Consider the following 16,703-nt stretch of genomic DNA (forward strand, 5'->3'; position numbering starts at 1 on the left):
AAGCAGCGAGGGGGTAGGCTATGGGTGGGTGCGCTTCTTGTAAACAAGGAGGCCATACAGAAAAGAGGGGCGGGGGACCACCGCCGCTTCTCGCACCAATGACCCTGTCGTGCCCTTCGTGCCCTTCTTCCTTTCCTCCTCCATCCGGCGTGCACTCGTGCTTCTAGTTAGAGTGAATGCTACTGTGGTCGGGCTTCAACGCGTCATCGACACCAAACTTGGACTTCAGTTTCTTGACACCTTGAAGCGCTCACTTTCTCAACTCCCTCACTCTTCACCTCCATCATTTGCATCGTCCCTTTTTAATTTTGCTTTTAGCCCTCCACACGCAGCTTCCCCCCCCCCCCCTCCCTCACACACACACCACCGTAGTCTCGGTGTCCTGCGCCACATGCGCTTGCCATGTCTCTTACACCAAGCACTACGCCCTCCAGCAAGCTCCCTTTCAGCAACAGTGTAACCGGTAATGGGGCCGTGCTGCTAGGACCTCTTGCATCCTTCCACTCTGGGGCACTGCGAGGCAGGCCAGCCCACATCGCCGAATATCATGACGCTGCAACCACCACCACGCTCATCACTAGCTGCTGCTGCAGCAGTGCCCTCTCGCGTGCCACATTGATACCAAGCAGCTGCTGCGTCGCATCTCCGTCTTTTACTCCTCAGCCGTCATCATCTGTTTTGGCAGCCTTCTGTCCCCTCACTTCGGAGGCATGGCGGTCAGGCACAATGCGCTGCGGCGCCGTTGCTGATGCGGACGCAGCATCTAGAGACCGCAGCACTTCACCGGAGGATTGCCTGCACTCGCCACTCGTTTTATCATCGGATTGGTCGCAGCATGGCAGCTTCGTTGCGGCACGCGACACGCCACTCTCCCCTGTGAGCTTGTCAGGGAAATTCCTCATCAGCACTGCGCCTGATGCCCACCACGCAGATGCAGCAGACCACAAGGACAGCCAAAACCTTGGCTCCGAAAAATGCACCGTGCCTCGTTTGTCTGAACCCAAAGCCTTCACGCCGCTCTACCCTGTGCAGTCACCGGCGCCTTTTACGCCGCGTTTACCCCACTCACCTCTCACGGAGGACACTCTTTCGACACCGCCGAACACCACGGTTCTACAGACAGAGCCGCCAGCGAGGGATGCCAACACCACGTCAGCGCTGTCCTCGTGTTTGACATCGGAGCCGTTTCATCAGCAATCACTGCTGCCGTCGCCGGTATTTCATTCCTTACCACTGCCCTTCTTCACACCCGGGCTTGGTTGCATTGCAGGGACTGACGTGACGCAGGGTCGACTCTCGCGTCATCGAACGCCAGTCTCAGCCCAGCTTGAGCAGCTTGCGAGGGTGGGCAACGAGGTGAAATCGCGAGCGGCTTCGGGCACGTCGCCGTCGATCCCTGGCGTGAGCCCGGAAAAAAGAAAGGATGACATCCTCGCCCGTCTCTTCTCCTCACCTGTGCGACGCAGCTCTCGCGATGTACTTCTCAACGCCGACGAGGCCTCTTGCTCACCACTCGTCACTACCCCGAATTCAGAGGGCCCCGCGCTTTTTCCGATAGTCCACCAGGGTGAACAGGCAGCACATCGAACCGCCAGTATCAGTGTGGATTCCTTGGCTCCCCTCGACGACACGCCAGCAGAGGATAATTCTGCTGCAGCCGAGGTTGCCTTGGCTGCTGTTTCCTCCTTGGAAGACTTTTGGAGTTTTTCACGTACAGCACAGGACAACGGTTCCTTGGAGTTTCCGGCTCCCATGGCCACATCACCAGCGCCGCTTGATAGGGTGTTGGCGCTTCAGGCCCTTCCTGCCTTCACATCAGAGGCCTTGGAGACAGACAACCAATGTGGTGAAGAGATGAACGGACGCAGCCTCTTTCCTCTTCTTGCCCCTGAAAGGCCACACAGCGTGATTATGCGTCGACTATCAGTGGAGCAACATAGGAACTCAGTGAACGGCTGTGCAGATCCCTTCAAGAGTGCAAGAGGGGGATCGCTGCATCAGCGCAAGCGACGTTTCTCGGTGCCACAGGATCGCACCGTCAAAATGAAGTGAAAGAGTAATGCTTGAACGTACCCTCATCCCCTTAGTCTTGCTGTGCGGACATCCTCCCCTGTCTTGACCTGGACTGCGTTACCCCTACTTCCTTTTTTGACATCAGTAGCCTCACCATGGCACACTCGAGTGTTTTACTGACGTCTCTGGCTTTCGTGTCTGTGGTCTTCTTCCTTTTTTTTCCCACCCAAAGATAGCGGGTGTACGCGTGTGTGCATGCGCTCTGGATGTGCGACTTGTAGTCAACATTGAATGCCCCTCGCCATCCTCCCTCTCCCATATCGTTACTCAGATACTTTTGTAAGTGGGGAGTGGGGATATGTGGGCGTATCAGTTCATGAGCACAGAGGGAAAGTGATGGGCAAACGATGTCGAGTGTTATTGATGCTGCTCTCCTCTTTTTGGTGGTGCTATTGTTCGTGTGCTGGTTTAGCGTCTGTCTCCTCAAGCGCGCATTTGTGTGCTCCTCTTTTGTAACTTTTTTTATTCGCTTTTATTTCTTTTTTTTGCTGCTTTTCGTGTCTCCGGCGTGGCGTGTGGTGACTGCAGACCCCACCCGAAAAGATACCCCTCTTCTCCCCCTCTCGGTCTCCCTCTCTTTTTCTCTGCGCTTCTTTATGTTCTCTTTTTTTTTTCTGCGCACGTGTGTGTGTGTGTGTGTGTGTCCAGCGTGTCTATTTCTGGCGGGCATCATCGCCTCTCTCTCTTTGTCGCTCTTACCTTGAGAAAAAAGGAAGAAAAAACGCCCCAGCAACAAGCAGATCATACATGATCCGTTTTGTTCTTCCTGTCTCATCTTAACCCTCTCGGCTCCCTCCACCCCCCCTATCTTTGCTTCTTTCTTTATTGTCTATCGACGTTCGCTCGTGAGGGGTTCTACCTGGCTATGGCGTCTCGCCCCCCCCACCCTCCCCCCCCCTCCCCCCATTCCCCCGTGCGACTTGTTGTTCGGTATAGAGGGAAAGGGGTTCGCTTCCGACAAAAACGTTGGCGGCGATTATTGTAGTGAATGGTGTCGTATTTCTTTGGTCGGTTGCGGTTTAACTGATCGGTATCAATCCGACCCGTTTGTGTGGACCTTTTCCCGCTTTTCTATCGTAGCGCCCTGACTTTTTTTATATATCGCCTGCTTCCCTCCCCTCCCCTCCCCCTCCCACCACCACACACACACACACACACCCACACACACCTAAAAAGTGTGGTTGGCCTCTATTGTCTCTCGGTGAATGTGGCTGCTGCTGCGCACCAGCTGGTGGGGAAAGGGGTGAAATAAGTGGAGAGTGCAAGGCAAAATCAAGAAGAAAAGGAGCTGCGCCGGACGCCTTGGCCGGCACACTTTTAGTCCTCGTCTCCTCCCCCCCCCTTTTTCGTCTTATATCTTTTTTTTCCACCATTTGGATTCATCGACTCGATTCTATTTTCTTCTCTTCCTAATTTTTCCCTATCTTTTTTTTTGGTGTGTTTAGGCGCGCCTCACTTGTGGTTTTTGGTGCATCAACTCGTCGCTCCCCCTTTTTTTCTCTAATTCCTCCGCCTCGCAGCCCCTACCAACCCCCTCCCCCCTCCCCCCATTCTGTTTTACGTGTCACTTTTACTTATGGCTTGCTCTTTATTTCCCATTGCCACATTAGTCAATGCCGTGCTTGTGTTCAGTCTTCAGGTGGTGGTGGTGGCGGCGGTGGTGGTGACTAAGTTGCACCTCGTTGCACACACAGCTCTTCTCTTTGCTCTCAGCGAGACACATGCACACGAAGAAACGTGATTGATCTGTGCTTACAGACGCGTGCAGGTGAAGGAAAGGGAAGAGATGTACGATTGTTCGCATGAGATGCTGTGTTGGCGTTAACGCGTCGCCGAGGGTGCCCCACGGAGCGAACGTGCACACAAACCGCTCTGTTTTCTGGTTTTTGTTTTATTATTATTATTATTGGCCGCCGCCACATTTTGTTTCTTGGGAAGGTATTTTCGTCCATTAAAATTTTTTCTTTTCTCGTGTCTCTCTCTCTCTCTGTGCGTGCGTGTGTGTGTGTGTGTGTGTGTGTGTGTGTATGTGCGTGCTTTAGAGTGTGTGTTTCTTTGGTGTTAAATTTATGCGATTTGTGTGCGCTCTACTTGGTAACCCTCCTCCCCCTTTTATTAGTTCGGGCTGTCGGACTCTTTGCGGCATCATGAGTGTGCCTTTTCTTCACAGCGTTCATTTCCGTGTGTGCGTGCGTGTCTCTGTGGTGCGTTTGTTCTTGGTGTATTGGTTCTCTGTAAATTATCGTGTACTCCACGTATGACCAGCGGCGTGGAGAGAGAGAGAGAGAGCTCAAGTCTACCCAAGGAACGAAGAGGCCCGATTGGACGCAAAGTGTAACGTGTGAACCTCGCCTACTAAAGAGAGGGAAGGGGGGGGGAACGATTTTTGTGGGGAGGCTGGGGCTGTGGAGAGTCGTAGGTGTGCGCACAGGCTCTATCTGATGTCGGTGCATCTCTTTCTCGCTTCTGTACGTTGCACACACTCTCGTTTCGATGTGGTCATTGGTTTTCCCTCTTTCTTTGCGCGTTTGGTTTGGATGTTTCGTTTGCACAGAAAAGTGACACCCACTGTGGTGCAGTATATTGATTTTTTTTTTCAAGAATTGACGCCGCTGCTGTGACGCCACTGCTCACGAATAGAACTCAGCCCTTCTCTTATTTTTTCTCTTTTGCTTCTCAAGGATCTCCGCCTTGTTTTCCCTCCGCCTTTCTCGTGTCGTTGATAATCTTTTTCTTCAAGTCTAGCGGCATAGCATTCTCATGTGCGGGGAGTCCTCCCCCCTCCCCCCCCTTCCACACACACACACACACACACACACAGTCACACAATCGAACCTCCAGTGCATGCGTGTGTGCCTGTGTGCTGAGGGAAGGGTGGGGGAGTGACTCCGTGCTTGCGGGTGGAAGCAGTCTTTGTTTTTGCGTAGATGAAGCCCACCAATAGGGATAATATCGTAAAGCATCTTTTTTTTTTGCTTTGCACAGAATTCGTACGTACAGCGCTTATCTGTCACCCCCTCCCCCCTCCTCCCTCCCCTCTCCTCTCCCCCTGTTGTTGCAATTGGGGTATTCCGGTGCGTGTGTGTGTGTGTGTGTGATAGCACCATCTTTGTGATATGCTGGACAACTCGATCATTTGGGGAGAGGAGTTTTTTTTTGGGAACTGATGCATCTATGAAGGGAAGAGAGGGCGAAAGGAATGGAGAGGCGGGGAGGGGAGGGGAGAAGAGCTTCAGCTGCATAGGTGCACATGTGCGTGCCTATCTGAGGGGGGCTCTCTCTCTCTCTCAAAGACATCAACACCAACTTTGACGAGAGCCCTCCTTTTCTTCTTCTCCCTCCCGCCCCCTTTTTCTAAAGAAGAAGCATCTGCGACAGCAGCACAAATGGTTTGGTAATGCACACACAAGGTTCGCCTTCCAGGCCCTCTACATCGCCCGTCGCCTCTTCTTCATGGTTCTCATGCTTTGCATCACGTCATAGCCCTTTGCGTATTCCATTTGTTCATCGGGGCACGCCCCCCCCCCTCCCTCCAAGCCCCACACCAGCTGTATATCACCGATAGCACTAATAACACTTATACGCGTGTTGCTCACGATTATGCAAGCGGGCATCCGCGGCTCTCTCCACACGTGCTTGCTTCAAAGTCCCTTATATATTTGTTACTTGCAGATAAACACAGCAGGGTCCACCCTTCCAGAAGCAAGCGGGGGGGGGGGGGGGGAAGGAGGTGCTCTGTCGAGGTAGTGCTGGCGGCTGAAGGCACTCTCAGACGCCTATCCGCACTCGCGGCCACGGACATAATATTTTCCGAACCCCAGGAGGTGACACAGCGGGCATGAGGTCAACGATGACGCTACTCCTCGCGCGAATGTCCCTACGGCCCACGCTGTGGCCAGTCGTAGGCGCTTGTAGAATGGCTCGACGCTGCTGCGCCTCTACTTCCCCAGTAGCAGCGCTGTCTGTCGAAGCCCGAGGCGCGCCAACTCTGCACCAGAGTGTTGCATCAGCACACATGCACACGAGCTGCATTCTCTCGCAGCTTGTGAGCGAGCGGACTCCATCCTCTCTGGATGCGTTTGTGTCTGTGACGGAAGAGTGGTGGGGACTAGTCGATCGGCTGGTGCAACTGCCGGCATTTGCTGCCGATGTGGCCCAGCTGCTTGTGGAGACCGCACATTCTGAAGATGTCCAGCGTGGTCATGGAGGGGCCGAGTTCGAGGAGACAATTTTGTCGCAGTGGGAAGAATGGGTTTGGTCCAGTGCGCCTCGCACGGCGCCCGCCCCTGCTGCACGCAAGACAGACGCCGGTGAAGATGTATTGCCGGTTTCCCCTACCAATATCATTTCTTTCACACAGTTTTCAGATCTTCTGCATTCCTATGTCCGCTATCATCGGGGGGTCCGCTGGGGTGCATCCCGCAACAGCAGCGACTGGGCGTCATCTGGAGGGGCCGCTGCCGCCGCCGCCTACTACCGTCGACGCTACTTTCTGCACCCATGGCACGGTGTTCACTGCCCTGCCGGTACAACCCAGCAAATGCCTTACGTCCACATCCTGCAATGGATGTTGGCGCGGAAGGACGGCAGTGAACAGGCATCTTCAAGTGCGGCGGAACTGTGGGAGCGATACCACGCACTGGAGCCGTTCCAACCATCGTCGTCTCCTTTCAAAGCCCTCGATGTGTGTTGCCAGAGCGGATACGTGCTGGACCTCCTCATTCGTGCCGGGGCTGGCGTTGTGGTGGCCGCCGATGCCGACCCCGCCGCACTCGCGAACACAGAGGCTACTTATCACGAATACATTCGGGCAGGCGGGGGGCGACACCGTAATACTCTCTTGTACACACGCCGGTGTGAAGGGTTACCTCTGCCAAGAGAGAGGCTCACTCATAGTGACAAGGGCAGGGCATCGTCCGTGCTACGGAGAGGTGACCCTGGTGCTCATGTCGGGGCTGAAGTGCAGTCTACGTATGCGTCTGCGGCTGAGCGGCGGCGTTGGCGGGCTAGGGAGGAGGGACGCGGTTACAGTGGCTTGACCGCGCTCAGCGAGGAGGGAGCGTTATCCGGCGCCAAGAGCTCTGACACGGATGGTGCCGCTGGCTCGTTCGATTTGCTGTACATCCATCCTCCTACTTCAGAATCCCTTTGGCCGGTCGCGACGACGGAGCACTTCGACTTGCGCAAAACAATGTGGTGGCGCAAGCTGAATCATGATGCCCAGGACGAGGGGCTCGATGCGTCTGTACTCCTTCCGTATCTGCCGTGCTCTGCAGCGCCAACACTTGCACGGCACAGTCCTCTCGCCACGCGATCCGGCCTTGAGCGGGTGCTCAACGAACTTCGTGCGGATGTGATGGCGCGCGGCGTGACTCTGTCTCCGTCCGGGGATGAGGCACGATGTGACGGTGCCCTCCTCACCGATGAGGGGTACGCTGTGTTTGTCCTGCCCCGAACCTATGACAAGAACCTCCTGCTGCGTCGCGAGATGGCTGGGGTGCCTTGTTTGGCGGACTGGGTGGTGGCGCAGCTGAGCGGCTACTACGATCTAATCCTCCGCCGCCGCTACAGCGCGCACACCACCCCCTCATCGACCAAGGTCGCGCATTCGTCAAATGCGGTGGAGAACATGCTGCTGGGGGTCTTTCGTGATGCGCAACGCAAAGTCGAGGGAGCTGCGAGTGACGTGTCTGCAGAGTGGGCTGCAGAATTGCAGCGCATCTCTCAGGTGGACATGTGGCACGATGTGCTGGTGTTGCGGAAGAACCCGAAAATGGTGCGTCAGTGCGCTGCTCAGCGTATCAATAGCCTGAGGCAAGGCACAGCGGCGGCTGCCGCCCGGGAGCGCCAGAGAACTGCCACCGGGGCGGTGCAGTGGGAAGACTCATTTGAGTATAACGAATACTGCCCACGCGGTGCAGCGCCACACACGAGTCACCACTGGACGGCCCTGGTGCCCACCTACTCGTACCTTGAGAAGGACTTCTACGACTCCCCGAGTGCGACGCATAACTTTTTGGCTGTGGGCCACCCGGTCTCTGCCAATTCAGCAGGGAGTGAAGACCTCGGTATGGCTGGCGGCTCGATGCCCAGCGCTACAACTGCTGGACAGCCCATCCAAGAGGCCGATGGTGTCACAGCGGCGTCTCAGCTTGCCTCTGTCAACCACAAAACTGTTTTTGCGGAGGAACTCCGCACCCGGCGTCGCTCGAAACTGCGCAAGTTGGCCCTGAGTCCACTGGAGAGACAGGAGTGGTACATTGACGAAAAGCTGATAAAGTCAAACGCTGCCAGATTGGAGCTACTCAACGAGATCTCCAAGTGGGACCTCAAAGACTACGACTAGTGAAGAAAACACACCGGATGTACACCACATGCCGCACAAGCGAATATTTCTGCACCAACACATCGGGCAGCTCCCTTTTATTTTTCGGTGTATCGCTCTATTTGTGCGTGTCAGTGCGGGCGTTCATGGCTGTGTACTTGTGTAGTTGTTGTTGATCTCTTACGTCACTTCCATGATTCCGCTTTTTGCGTCGTTTCTTCACAGAGTTCAGATAATTTACCCCACCCCCCTCCCTCCCGTTGTTGGCATTCTTCGCATTTGTGTGGCTCGTGTTGGCAAGTCTGCTACGGCAGTGGTGCGAATGCTGGTTAGGGGCGAGGGGGGGGGGGAGAGAGGGGAGAGAAGGCGGGCACGAGAAAGCTCACCACCCCTCGGTCCTCTCCGCCGCCACTGCTGCAACCGCTCGGTCTAGTGCTCCTGTGTGTGTTACCTCAACATATACGTCACCCCAGCACACTCAAAGTAGCGGGGGAGGGCTCCCCGAATCCCCCTCCTCCCACCCCGCCACAGAACAGGTCGAGGTCCCGTTGATGCCCCCCTCCACGCTGAAATATGCGACTTCGTCATTCGCGCATCTTTTCATATGTCTGTGGTGTATTTTAGTTGTCTATGAATACATGCCCCTTCCTCCCTCTCCCTCCCCATTCTTAATCACCCCCTCGCACCACTGCTCTCACACTCACAAATCAAAGCTCATTTTCTCGCTGCACTGCTACGCACAAGCAACCGCCGCCGCCTCCTCCTCCTCCTCCTCCTCTCTTGTTGTGTTATGTACACGCCTACATACTAAGTCACTCTCCTCTCTTACCCCCCCACACACACACACACACACACACACACTCTGCCCCTTGACGCACACCTTGCAGCCATGACGGAGGAGATTGTCCCCCCCGCGATGCCGCACTTCGAAAACGGCCAGCCCACCTTCGATTACGACCACGTATACCGCTGCTTCAAGAGGGAAGGAAATGGTCTACTCTTTCGGCTGGTTGACTCGGTGCAGAAAAAGTGGGCCTTCTACAACGACACGTCGGACACCATCATTCAGGTCAAGGCTCGCTTTAGCCCAGACTGCAACATCGAGAAGCTCAACCGTGCCCGCGCGACCAGAGTGCCGGTCGGCATGGGGAATCAACCCGACCTGTGCGAAGTGGTTGTGACACTGGAGGTGTATCCCTTGGCGACCGAGCCGTTCATCAAGGGTGATGTGAACGGATTCGAGTTGGAATTTCACACGGAGCAAATTCCTGTGAGCGACGTCAAATTTATGAACCGCCACCGCATCTTGCCGCGCTACGACAAGGTGTACAAGTGCTTCAAGAACGAGGGAAATGGTCTCTTCTTCCGCCTCGTGGACGAACAGGAGGGAAAGTGGTACTACTACAACGACACTCACGATTTTCGCATGACGGCGACAGTCGCCTTCCCGAGCGCGGATGAGGTGAAGCCGCTCGGTAACACGGAGATGGTGCCAGTGCAGGATGGTGTCAACGAGGTGGCCTACCAAATCACCGTGGATCCGGGCAATACGGAGGTGTTTATTGTGGGGTGCCCTTCTTCGTACCACCAAGCCTTCAACGCCGACCCAATCGACGAGAGCTGCCTAGACGCAATGGATGTTCAGTACATCAACGGCAAGCCAGACAGCAGCATCATCGACGTCAGCCACTGCAAAGTGTTCAAGTGCTTCAAGGGGAATGGCAACGGGCTGTTGTTTCGCCTCGTGGACGAGAGGGCCGGACGCTGGGCGTTCTACAACGATACCACGGAGTATGTGATGAGACCCACAGTGCGCTTCTTCGCCGGTGCGGCGGTGATGCCTGGACCGGATGCGCAGATGTCGCCTGACACGAGGGAAAGGGATGCGACGGTGGTCACACTGGAGATTCCTCCCTGCGAGACGCGCTTGTTCATCGAAGGCCACCCTACAAAGTACGAGGTGTCGGTGGTCGCTGACAGCCTCCACAGGACTGCCCCGGAGGAAAGCCCGGAGTTCGTCAATGGTGGGCCAGACCGCAAGGTGATGAACTACGACGTCGTTTATCATTGCTTCAAAGACAAACCAGATGCCCGCCTCTTCCGCTTGGTTGACTCCACTGGCTATCGCTGGGGCTTCTATAACGACACGACCGACATGCTCTTCACTGCACGCTTTACCTTCGACGCTGAGGGTAAGGTCGATGCCATCGGTGATACCGAGATGCAAAAGATCGACGATGAAGTACAGTACGTTGTCTCTATTCCGCCATTGACAACGGTGTCGTTCGTGCAGGGCAATGTGTGGGGGTTCAAATCACAGTTCACGGGCAGGCGTAGGTCTTCCGCATCGACACCTGCGTAGGGAAAGCGTGCTCATCGCTTCAAGAAGCTCGAGTAAAATACGACCTGTCTGTCCGTTTCGCTGTTTCTCGCGCATATCTGACCTCTACGGCCTTCTCCAGGCAAACATACACTTTTTTTTTCCGCCGCTCCCGACGTTTCACAACAGCGTTGATGACACACACACACGCACACGCACACACGCATGTCGGTGCTTTACTGATATGTTTTTTTTTTCCTATTCAGCCCCCCTTTTCTTTCCCTTAGTTTTACCTTTGAGGACTTTTTTTTTGCTCTTGCTTTGTCCTTGACGACTCACACCACCGCCTGCAGACCCCCCCCCCCCGGTGCATTCGCCACATAGTCGCCATTGCAAAGACCCTGAAGTCACAGGCGGGGGCGGTAGTCCAGGAACTCAAAGGGCAGACGGCATGCACAGCAAGCCCCCCCCCCCTCCCCTCCCTCCCTCCCCGTTACGGTCCACCAACCCGCACACATGCGTAGCCATGGACACGTTCAGTGTGGAGGCAACGCCGGATGTGGTAGGGTTGTGATGGCTAGACCGCCTAGTGGTCTCTGTGTGTGTCTCCATATGTTTTTTTTTGTTTTGCACCAGTGTGTCAGTGTGCGAAGTCGTCGCTTACCGATGTGGACGGCCTGTTGAACTTCCACACCGACGACAAAGCCGTACGGGTGAGGTGAAAAAGACCGACGGGCGACATACCAAGCGATGTCATCCAGAGGCTCTACCTCTATTACTACCATCACTTGCCCGGTAGCTCCCGTACCTTCTCATTGTTACTCATTTTTAGTGTTGCCTCCTCTTATCGAAGTCGTAATGTAATACCCCGTCTGCGTATGCTCGTCTCTATCCGGTTGAATGTGGGCAAGCCGGCGCCAAATATCTCCCCCAGGTGAACACGACATACTTGCACACGCCCAAACGCACTCACTCACGCAATTCTGAACCTTATCTTCCCAGTGCGCACTACTGTCTCTTCGAATATGAGTTTTGCTTCTCTTCTCTTCTCCCTCCCCCCCCCTCCATCACACCACACCACACCAGCGTTGCAGCGTTTTTTCGACTGTTATTCAACTCCTCTATCCCCCCTTCCCCCTTCCCCCTCCCCCATCCATCCACCCCCCCCCCCCGCCTTCTCCCACACACTTCCACATTAGAGGAAGAGGCTCAAGTGCCTACGTTTCTCCCTCGCTCACGCGTGTACGTGTACGTGTGTGTGTGTGTGTGTGTCCGACCTTCTCCCTTCACCACCCAGAGTGTGTTGCGCTCTTTCTGTTCGTTTTTTTTTCGTGTATTTCTTTACTCTTCCCCATTTCTCAGGGTCTCCAGCTTTTTTCGAGTTTTCCATTTGGTTCACTTGCTGTGGCCCCCTTCCCTGTTTTTTTTTTCTGCGTGTATCCTCCATCATGTGGCTCCCTCAGGTCTCCATTCGATCACTCACACCTCTGCCCTCCGTTCTTGGGCAGCCCTTCCTCCCTCTGCCTTCTTAAGTGTCGGTCTCTCTCTCTCTGTGTGTGTGTGTGTGTGTGTGTCTTTTTCCCATTGGGATCCCACTTGGCTGGTTTTTCCCTCTCTCTCTCTCGCACCTGTCTTCGGTGTTGGTGCTCTTTTCGATGTGCATAAAGCGTACGTCTACGTTTTATGCATGTGGTAGGGCGGGGAGAAACCCCATGTCACTATCCCCCTCCTCGATTCCCCCCTGCCACATTGTGAGTACACACACACACACACACACACACACACTGCTGTTGCCGTCTCTTTGTCTATTCGCACCGATTTCGTTCATTCCGTTCGACTTCTCGTGTGATCTTGCTCTTGCTACAACGTTGGGATGCGTATGTGCGGGAACGTGTAAGATGTGCGGAAGGGGGGGGGAAGGGTGTGTGCTCTGACCGTTGACCATCTCCCCTTCCTCCGCCCTTTCGCACATCTTATGCCATACCTTTTCTGGGCTCATGGTTCAGCGGGTGCCATACCCAGGGCAGTGTCTGGTAGACAAACCGAACAACAGCAAAAAATGCGTCACCCCCCCCTCCCCCCACAAAAACGTAGGGAATGCACGAATTTGGCTATTTGATCTCTCGCCCTTTGCGTGTAGATGCACAGAACGAGGAGAGGAACGAGATGATAAAAAACATGGAGACGCCAACCCAGTGACTGTTTGATTGAGCGGGGGGGAGGAGAAAGATGAGGATTCAGCTTTTGAAGCATAGCTGTGCATACGAAGAAAGTGCTGGGTCTCCGAGCGTACATGTTTTTGGGTCTATGGCGCGTCTTCAACTGCCATTCACTTCCCGGCTTGGCTGCCTTGGAAACTTGCCCCCTCCTTCCCGCCCCTTTTTTTTGTGTACTGTGGCGCCCTATTGCAAACATGCACACCCCTGCTCTCGGTTTTTCCATCTTCCATCTCTCTTTCCCCCCCCTCCCCTTCCCTTCCCTCGTCACCGCGTTTGGCGTTTTCGCACAGGAATCTCACACCGAGCGCCACCCACCCACCCACCCACCCTCCCTCCCCCCTTCTCCTGCCCCTTCCCCTTCCCCTCTATCAAGTTGTCTTCTTTGAGGTAGACTAAGGAAGGAGGACAACACACACACACATATATATATATATATTTGTATATATATAAAAAAAGAAAAGGCGAGTTATTTTTTTTTATCGGCGAAGGGTCCACGCGCAGAGGCAGACATCTATTCGAGTGCTGAAGCTCCGCAACTCTCAACTCCCATCCCCCCCCCCCCAGAATCCTCCCTTTCCCTCCTTTTGGTGGTATCCCTTAGCGACACGCATAGAGGGGGCTAAAGCCCACGCGCTCCTGCAAAGTCACTTGAGCACAGAAAAAAAAATCTCTTCTCGGCTGCCCTGGCTGTGCATTTGCGTGTGCGTGTGTGTACTTGTCTGCTGATTAGAGGCCATAGCTTTGCTTCCTTACAGATAAAGCCGCAAGCGAAGCCAAAGAGCCGAGTCACTCACAGATACTCGTACTCTGCACACTACGCGCGCCTCTGGTCCAAGTGAACAAGGGAGCTCAACCCCCCCTTCCCTTTCCTCTTTCCTCATCTCTGAGGTGCTGATAGGCACCTGAGAGGGCTTGGAAGGCCAAGCTAACAAAACGGGAACCTCTCAACCACATTACACTCAGTCAGTTGCCGATCTCGCGCAGGTACAGACAACATACAACACGAGCGTCTGCTGGAGCACAGCGTACACACTAACGTGTTTGAAGCCTTTTTTATAAAACAGCCCAGAGAGAGAGAGAGGGGGTAAAGACGAAGCACACCACTTGAGTCGCTCTGGCGTGTCTTGTCGTTCGCGCTTTTTTGACTGAGGGAGGACACCTTTTCCAGCGGCGTTTCGCTTTATTCGACTATCGGCCAAACAATGACAGAGCTCGTGGCACCGGAGGCGATACGCTTCACCAATGGCGAGCCTCTCTGTGCGTATCAGGAGTGCTACCGATGCTTTGAAGGCCACGACATTCTCTTTCGCTTGGTGAACGTTGAGAAGAAGCAGTGGTTTTTTTACAACGACACCAAGGACACAATTGTCCATGTGCGAGCTGTATTTCTGCCAGGCAGCAACATCCGACCGCTGCAGCGGTCTGTGTTGCGCGTCATTCCGGGCCCTGGTGGCGTGACGGACGAAACGTGCTCCATCGAGGTGACGCTCGATATCGAGCCCGGGTTCACGGAGTCGTTTATCGAGGGAGAGCACAGGGGATTCAACTTTCAATTTCGAACCGAGACCGCGCCAGAAAAAGATGTCGTCTTCGAATACCGCCAGCCGACGGTAGAATACGACAAGATTTATCGCTGCTTCAAGAACAACGGCAACGGACTGCTGTTCCGCCTGGTGGACGAGCGCACGCACCGCTGGTTCTTTTACAACGACACGCGGGACTTCATGATGAAAGTGAGCGTGACGTTTGCGCATCGCGAAGAGGTGTCTCCGCTGGGATCCACAGTTGCTGGTGTGCCGAACGCTGACGCTGCGCCTGAAAGCATTCTTTACACCCTCCTTATCCCTCCCGGGTCCACAGAACCGTTCATTAAGGGAGACCCGGCGTCGTACACGCTAAAGTTCGCTGCCGAGCCGGTTAGCGCACCAGCCGCGCCTGCGTCGGAGAATCCAGTGCGATACCTGAACGGGAGCCCTGACCCCGCCGTCATTCCACACCAGACGCACGTGTTCAAATGTTTCAAAGAGCACAGCAACGGGTTGCTGTTCCGCATCGTGGATGACGTGAACACGATCTGGGCCTTCTACAACGACACAGTAGATTACGTGATGACCGCAAAGATGCGCTGCCCGGACAAAAGCGACGTACAGTTTGCCCCAGGAGTGCAGGTCACCGCCAACGCCGAGAGCGAAGGTGGCGTCATCGCGGCTGTTGAAGTACTTCCCCTCGCTACGGTGCCCTTCCTCGTTGGGGCGCCCGCGCAGTACGAGTTGACCTTTGCAGCCACTCCTGTCACAGTTCCAGCGCTCTCTCCGGCTACCCCAGCAGGGCCCAATGCCGTGCAGCGCCCTGCTGGAGCAATGGGTCCGGCTGTGACACCGCCCCCGATGCCCGAACCAACACCCGCATATGTCCATAGTGGACCGGACCTCACCGTGATGCCACGCTTTGATGAGGTCTACAGGTGCTTCAAGGAGCACGGTAATGGACTTCTCTTCCGCCTCGTGGACAAAGCGCAACGCCGCTGGGCTTTTTACAACGACACCCCTGACGTAGTCGCCTCGGTAAAAGTGGAGTTTCCTCCTGATGCGCGCATTCAACCGCTGGGGCACACAGTGCTAGGCCGAAACCCAGAGACAGGTGCCGTTCTTCACGAGCTCCGCGTGAATCCACTCGAGACAGCACTTTTTGTGGAGGGGGATGTCGATGCCTTCACTACAAAGTTCGTGGCTGAGAGAGTTCAGACGCGATGGGGCTCCCCCCTCCCCCGCCTCCGCCGTCGCCAACTTCGCCTTTAGCTGCGACGAAGAGTCGAGGGCAAGAGAATGTTGTTGCTCGGAGCCCCACTGTTCAAGTAGTGGTGGTCAGAGAGTCAGCTTCCTGGGCGAGGCAGCCATCTATTGTATATGACGGACACGGGCACAGTCATGCGCTGCTACACACACTCCCGTGCCGACCGTTTTGTTTTCGTGCACCCTCTCCCCTCTCAACTTTATTTCCTCTACACTGTTCCTCTGCAGGGGAGTGTGTGCACACACACACACACACACTCTCACACACACACGCATGCGCATATATATATATACACACAGACATATATGCACTATATATATACACATGCACTTGTATATGCTTTCATATGTATTTTAGATTTATTACTCCCATTGATGCTGGCGGTGGCAGCTGTGTGTTGGCGGCTGGGAATGCGTTGTTATTATCGTTGTTAGTGGCTTGCCTTCAATGTACCTTTTTCCGTTTTTCTTGTTTGTGTATAATTTGTATGCGCATCTGCCCGTGAATTGTGTATTTCTGCTTCTCTTCAACCCCCCCTTCCTTCCTCTCGCCCCCCCCCCCCCCATACACACACTCTCTACGCGCACACGCACACGCTTTACTGCCATCTGTCTCGCGGCAACACAATCCGTTGCTTTCATTTTTATGGTGGTCGTAGTCACGCTGTGCCGCCGAGGCGTACACAAAACGTTTCGATGTGGAGCTGAGCGCATTTGTTCACCCTTCCATTGGCTGGCGCTTACTCGCGTGCGTGTCAACGTTACGGCGAGCGGTTTGATTGGTGATGGGGTGTGTGAGGTCTGTAGCAGTGAGTGTTACCGGAGGGGGGGGGTGAGGTGGGGGCGGGGTGAGCGGCATAGCTGAGTTTCATGGGAACTACAAAATACTTGGTGGTGGTGGAGGGGAGGGGAGGGGGGGAAGAGCCCTTATATATATACATACACAGAAGGAGGGAGAGGTCGGCACTCTTTTT

The 16,703-nt window shown here is 54.8% G+C and overlaps 2 protein-coding genes across 2 annotated transcripts; both read left to right on the forward strand.

Annotated features, from left to right (window-relative positions):
* Nucleotides 1-5,911: 5,911 nt before the first annotated feature.
* JKF63_01617 (uncharacterized protein) lies at nucleotides 5,912-8,419 on the forward strand (the record flags this gene model as incomplete). The annotated part of the gene is made up of 1 exon (XM_067897663.1): nucleotides 5,912-8,419. One exon carries the CDS (start codon nucleotides 5,912-5,914, stop codon nucleotides 8,417-8,419), a length of 2,508 nt encoding a protein of 835 aa, XP_067753820.1.
* An 895-nt stretch (nucleotides 8,420-9,314) lies between these two features.
* JKF63_01618 (uncharacterized protein) lies at nucleotides 9,315-15,735 on the forward strand (the record flags this gene model as incomplete). The annotated part of the gene is made up of 2 exons (XM_067897664.1): nucleotides 9,315-10,400; nucleotides 14,791-15,735. The coding sequence occupies 2 exons, from the start codon at nucleotides 9,315-9,317 to the stop codon at nucleotides 15,733-15,735; spliced, it is 2,031 nt and encodes a 676-aa protein (XP_067753821.1).
* Between the last annotated feature and the right edge of the window lie 968 nt (nucleotides 15,736-16,703).

The sequence above is a fragment of the Porcisia hertigi genome, chromosome 34, assembly GCF_017918235.1.
Source record: "Porcisia hertigi strain C119 chromosome 34, whole genome shotgun sequence".
In the NCBI taxonomy this organism is placed as follows: Eukaryota; Euglenozoa; class Kinetoplastea; order Trypanosomatida; family Trypanosomatidae; genus Porcisia; species Porcisia hertigi.